At 51.6% G+C, this 6,273-nt stretch overlaps 1 protein-coding gene across 1 annotated transcript in view; it reads left to right on the top strand.

Annotated features, from left to right (window-relative positions):
• The window catches only part of gripap1 (GRIP1 associated protein 1), a 45,302-nt gene extending 40,485 nt beyond the window's left edge, over positions 1–4,817 (top strand). The window contains exons 17-18 of the mRNA XM_078205793.1: positions 2,486–2,620; positions 4,758–4,817. Of these exons, the coding sequence (XP_078061919.1) occupies positions 2,486–2,620; positions 4,758–4,817 (195 nt within the window). The remainder of the gene's footprint in view (positions 1–2,485; positions 2,621–4,757) is intronic.
• The last annotated feature ends 1,456 nt before the right edge of the window (positions 4,818–6,273 follow it).

The raw sequence follows: 6,273 nt of genomic DNA, 5'->3' as shown, positions 1-6,273 counted from the left end.
TGTGCGGAGTCTGCACATTCCCCGTGTCTGCGTGGGTTTCCTCCGGTGCTCCGGTTTCCTCCCACATTCTGAAAGCTGGTTAGGGTGGATTGGCCGTGCTTTGTGGGATAACAGAATGTGTGAATAGCAGAACGGAGGTCAGTGCTAAACTGAAGACTCTGCATTGTGCTATTAACACGTTTTACTATCTGACCCTGGTTGCTGCTATTAGCACCTTCTTTAGTCTTTAACACCACCATTAACCCTCCCTTTGAGCCTGGGACAGGGTTGTCCCATCGCTCCCACCCATCACCGACCACCTTATTCTGCTCTGCCCCCTCTGAGTCCATCACATCTCTCCCTCTCCTTCACTCTGACAGAGTCACACGGAGATTTCCTTCTCTAAAGGGACATCAGTGAACCGGATCGGGGCAGGCGATGGCCTGGTGGGATTATCGCCAGACTATTAATCCAGAAACACAGCGAATGTTCTGGGGACCCGGGTTCGAATCCCGCCACAGCAGATGGTGGAATTTGAATTCAATAAAAAATATCTGGAATTAAGAATCTACTGATGACCCGTTGTCCGGAAAAACCCATCTGGTTCCTTTAGGGAAGGAAATCTGCCGTCCTTACCCGGTCTGGCCTACATGTGACTCCAGAGCCACAGCAATGTGGGTGACTCACAACTGCCCTCCAAGGGGCAACTAGGGATGGGCAATAAATGCTGGACCAGCCAGCGACACACGTGTCCCAGGAATGAATTTTTAAAATCTCACGATGCCACTGCCCTCCCCCATTCCTCTGACTGAGGATCGATCAGATCCTGGATGATGCTCCCAAATGCGGTTAATCTCCGGGGTTGAAGATACAGTCGGTTCACAACACACAAAGAATCCCCTCGAACCCTCCCAGGACCATCAGCACCACCCCATCTACCCTCCAAACCCGTCAAAACCTCCCGGCCTGCAAGCAGACTGGCCTGAGGAATTGGATCATAGCCCATTGTAGCTTCACTCTGTATCGAACCCCGTGCTGTACCTGTCCTGGGAGTGTTTGATGGGGGACAGTGTAGAGGGAGCTTTACTCTGTATCTAACCCCGTGCTGTACCTGTCCTAGGAGTGTTTGATGGGGACAGTGTAGAGGGAGCTTTACTCTGTATCTAACCCCGTGCTGTACCTGTCCTGGGAGTGTTTGATGGGGACAGTGTAGAGGGAGCTTTACTCTGTATCTAACCCCGTGCTGTACCTGTCCTGGGAGTGTTTGATGGGGGACAGTGTAGAGGGAGCTTTACTCTGTATCTAACCCCGTGCTGTACCTGTCCTGGGAGTGTTTGATGGGGACAGTGTAGAGGGAGCTTTACTCTGTATCTAACCCCGTGCTGTACCTGTCCTGGGAGTGTTTGATGGGGGACAGTGTAGAGGGAGCTTTACTCTGTATCTAACCCCGTGCTGTACCTGTCCTGGGAGTGTTTGATGGGGACAGTGTAGAGGGAGCTTTACTCTGTATCTAACCCCGTGCTGTACCTGTCCTGGGAGTGTTTGATGGGGACAGTGTAGAGGGAGCTTTACTCTGTATCTAACCCCGTGCTGTCCCTGTCCTGGGAGTGTTTGATGGGGGACAGTGTAGAGGGAGCTTTACTCTGTATCCAACCCCGTGCTGTACCTGTCCTGGGAGTGTTTGATGGGGACAGTGTAGAGGGAGCTTTACTCTGTATCTAACCCCGTGCTGTACCTGTCCTGGGAGTGTTTGATGGGGACAGTGTAGAGGGAGCTTTACTCTGTATCTAACCCTGTGCTGTACCTGTCCTGGGAGTGTTTGATGGGAACAGTGTAGAGGGAGCTTTACTCTGTATCTAACCCCGTGCTGTACCTGTCCTGGGAGTGTTTGATGGGGACAGTGTAGAGGGAGCTTTACTCTGTATCTAACCCCGTGCTGTACCTGTCCTGGGAGTGTTTGATGGGGACAGTGTAGAGGGAGCTTTACTCTGTATCTAACCCCGTGCTGTCCCTGTCCTGGGAGTGTTTGATGGGGACAGTGTGGAGGGAGCTTTACTCTGTATCTAACCCCGTGCTGTACCTGTCCTGGGAGTGTTTGATGGGGACAGTGTAGAGGGAGCTTTACTCTGTATCTAACCCCGTGCTGTACCTGTCCTGGGAGTGTTTGATGGGGGGACAGAGTAGAGGGAGCGTTACTCTGTATCTAACCCCGTGCTGTCCCTGTCCTGGGAGTGTTTGATGGGGGACAGTGTAGAGGGAGCTTTACTCTGTATCTAACCCCGTGCTGTCCCTGTCCTGGGAGTGTTTGATGGGGACAGTGTAGAGGGCGCTTTACTCTGTATCTAACCCCGTGCTGTACCTGTCCTGGGAGTGTTTGATTTGGACAGTGCAGAGGGAGCTTTACTCTGTATCTAACCCCGTGCTGTACCTGTCCTGGGAGTGTTTGATTTGGACAGTGTGGAGGGAGTGTGACGAACACACTGAATGTTTTTTTGTCCGTGTACAGATACAGACAGCGAAGACACAGGAGATGAACATCCTGCGAGATCAGGTCATGTCACTGACGCTTGAGATGCAGCAGCGACAGGCTGAGGTGGAGGCACTGATAGCGCAGAGAGATGACCTCAGCACTCAGCTCCAGGTACACCGGAGAGGGGGAAGGGGTGGGGTGTGGGAGGGGGAAGGGGTGGGGTGTGGGGGGGGTGGGGTGTGGGGGGGGGGGGGTGGGGTGTTGGGGGGAAGGGGTGGGGTGTTGGGGGGAAGGGGTGGGGTGTGGGGGGGGGGGGTGGGGTGGGGGGGGGGTGTGGGGGGGGGGGTGGGGGGGGGGCATCCTGTGAACTGACTTCACTTTCTGACTAAACTGAGGTTTGTCGTGACTTTGTTGACAATGGGATCATCCCAGGGGAGGAAACCTGCTGCGGGAGTGGGATTGGGCGAATGGGTCAGAATGCATTCGGGTGGCGCACAGGTTAGCGCTGCTGCTTCACAGCGCCAGGGACCTGGGTTCGATTCCCGGCTCGGGTCACTGTCTGTGTGGAGTTTGCACATTCTCCCCGTGTCTGCGTGGGTTTCCTCCGGGTGCTCCGGTTTCCTCCCACTGTCCAAAGACGTGCGGGTTAGGTTGACTGGCCGTGCTAAATTGCCCCTTAGAGTCATAGAAACCCTACAGTGCAGAAAGAGGCCATTCGGCCCATCGAGTCTGCACCGACCACAATCCCACCCAGGCCCTACCCCCATATCCCTACATATTTACCCGCTAATCCCTCTAACCTACGCATCCCAGGACACGGGCAATTTTAGCATGGCCAATCAACCTAACCCGCACATCTTTAGACTGAGTGTCCCGGGATGTATAGGTTGTGTGGATTGGCGGGGTAAATACACGGGGTTATGGGGAGAGTCGGTGCAGACTTATCGCTCCTCTTCCTGCACTGTCGGGATTCTATGATTTATATAGAAGTAGAAACTAGAAGCAGGAGGAGGCCATTCGGCCCTTCCAGCTGCTCCGCCATTCATTTTGATCGGCTGATCATCAAATTTAATATCCTGATCCCCCCCCTTCCCCCCATATCCCTCGATCCCTTTCGCCCCAAGAGCGATATCTAATTTCTTCCTGAAATCAGACAATGTTTTGGCCTCAACTACTTTCTGTGGGAGTGAATTCCACACATTCACCACCCTCTGGGTGAAGAAATTTCTCCTCACCTCAGTTCTAAAAGGTTTACCCCTTATCCTCAAACTGTGACCCCTAGTTCTGGATTCCCCCCACCATCGGGAACATTCTTTCTGAATCGACCCTGTCTAACCCTGTTAGAATTTTATAAGTTTCTATGAGATCCCCTCTCACTCTTCTAAACTCCAGTGAATATAATCCTAACCCACTTAGTCTCTCCTCATACGACAGACCTGCCATCCCAGGAATCAGCCTGGTAAACCTTCGCTGTGCTCCCTCTATAGCAAGGACATCCTTCCTCAGATAAGGAGACCAAAACTGCACACAATACTCCAGGTGTGGCCTCACCAACACCCTGTACAATTGCAGCAAAACATCCCTATCCCGATACTCAAATCCTCTCGCTATGAAGGCCAACATACCATTCACCTTCTTTACTGCCTGCTGTACCTGCGCGCTTACTCTCAGCGACTGATGCACGAGGACTCCAAGGTCTCGCTGAGTATCCGCCCTCTCTCAATTTACACCCATTCCAGTAATAATCTGTCCTCCTATTATTGCTGCCAGAGTGGATAACCTCACATTTATCCACATTATGCTGCATCTTCCATGCCGATACCCACACACTCAGCCTGTCCAAATCACACTGAAGCATCTCTGCATCCCCCTCACAGCTCACCCTCCCACCCAACTTTGTATCATCCGCAAATTTGGAGATAATCCATTCAGTTCCCTCTTCCAGATCATTGATGCGTGATGTGAACAGTTGGGGTCCTCGCACAGATCCCCGCGGAACCCCACTCGTCACTGACTGCCAATCAGAAAAAGACCCATTTATACCAACTCTTTGCTTCCTATCTGCTAACCAGCTTTCTATCCGTCTCAAGACATTACCTGTAATCCCGTGTGCTTTAACTTTACAAAGTGGTCTGTTATGTGAGACCTTGTCGAAAGCCTTCTGAAAGTCTAAATAAACCACATCCACTGGTTCTCCTCGGTCAACTCTGCTAGTTACATCCTCAAAAAACTCCAATACATTCGTCAAACATGATTTCCCTTTTGTGAATCCGTGCTGACTTTGTCTGATTATACCGCTGCCTTCCAGATGCTGAGTTATGAAATCCTTGATAACGGACTCCAGAAACTTCCCCAGTATCGACGTTAGGCTCACTGGTCTATAGTTCCCTGTTTTCTCTCTATCTCCCTTTTTGAACAGTGGGCTTACATTAGCTACTCTCCAATCTGTAGGAAGCAGTCCAGAGTCCAAACAATTTTGGAAAATAACCACCAATGAATCTACTATTTCCAGGGCCACTTCCTCAAGTACCCTGGGATGAAGATTATCAGGACCTGGAGATTTATCCCCCTTCAATCTCATCAATTTTCCCAAAACCATTTCTCTGCTAATGCTGATTTCCTTCAGCTCCTCACGAAAACACGTTTCTCTCAGCCCTTCTGGGACATTATTCATGTCTTCCTCTGTGTAATCAGAAATAAAGTACAAATTTAGTTCCTCAGCCATTTCTTTGTTCCCCGTTAGGAATGCAATAGAGAGGGAGCTTCACTCTGTATCTAACCCCGTGCTGTACCTGTCCTGGGAGTGTTTGATGGGGGACAGTGTAGAGGGAGCTTCACTCTGTATCTAACCCCGTGCTGTACCTGTCCTGGGAGTGTTTGATGGGGACAGTGTAGAGGGAGCTTTACTCTGTATCTAACCCCGTACTGTACCTGTCCTGGGAGTGTTTGATGGGGGACAGTGGAGAGGGAGCTTTACTCTGTATCTAACCCCGTGCTGTACCTGTCCTGGGAGTGTTTGATGGGGGACAGTGTAGAGGGAGCTTCACTCTGTATCTAACCCCGTGCTGTACCTGTCCTGGGAGTGTTTGATGGGGACAGTGTAGAGGGAGCTTTACTCTGTATCTAACCCCGTGCTGTACCTGTCCTGGGAGTGTTTGATGGGGGACAGTGAAGCTCTGAGTAAATGCAGTGAGAAGGATCGTACACTAGGTGGAGAGGGAGAGCAGCAGACTTCACACTGCTGACAAACGATAATTGTCATAAACTGACAGACCCGTCCCCACCAGTACTGTACCCCAGTGTTATACAGTGACAGACCCATCCCCACCAGTACTGTACCCCAGTGTTATACAGTGACAGACCCGTCCCCAGCAGTACTGTACCCCAGTGTTATACAGTGACAGACCCGTCCCCACCAGTACTGTACCCCAGTGTTGTACAGTGACAGACCCGTCCCCACCAGTACTGTACCCCAGTGTTATACAGTGACAGACCCGTCCCCACCAGTACTGTACCCCAGTGTTATACAGTGACAGACCCGTCCCCACCAGTACTGTACCCCAGTGTTATACAGTGACAGACCCGTCCCCACCAGTACTGTACCCCAGTGTTATACAGTGACAGACCCGTCCCCACCAGTACTGTACCCCCAGTGTTATACAGTGACAGACCCGTCCCCACCAGTACTGTACCCCAGTGTTATACAGTGACAGACCTGTCCCCACCAGTACTGTACCCCAGTGTTATACAGTGACAGACCCGTCCCCACCAGTACTGTACCCCAGTGTTATACAGTGACAGACCCGTCCCCACCAGTACTGTAC

Source organism: Mustelus asterias, unplaced genomic scaffold (genome assembly GCF_964213995.1).
Source record: "Mustelus asterias unplaced genomic scaffold, sMusAst1.hap1.1 HAP1_SCAFFOLD_987, whole genome shotgun sequence".
Classification (NCBI taxonomy): Eukaryota; Metazoa; Chordata; class Chondrichthyes; order Carcharhiniformes; family Triakidae; genus Mustelus; species Mustelus asterias.
Note: the sequence above shows the minus strand (reverse complement) of the source record. Positions and strands in the feature narration are given on the sequence as shown.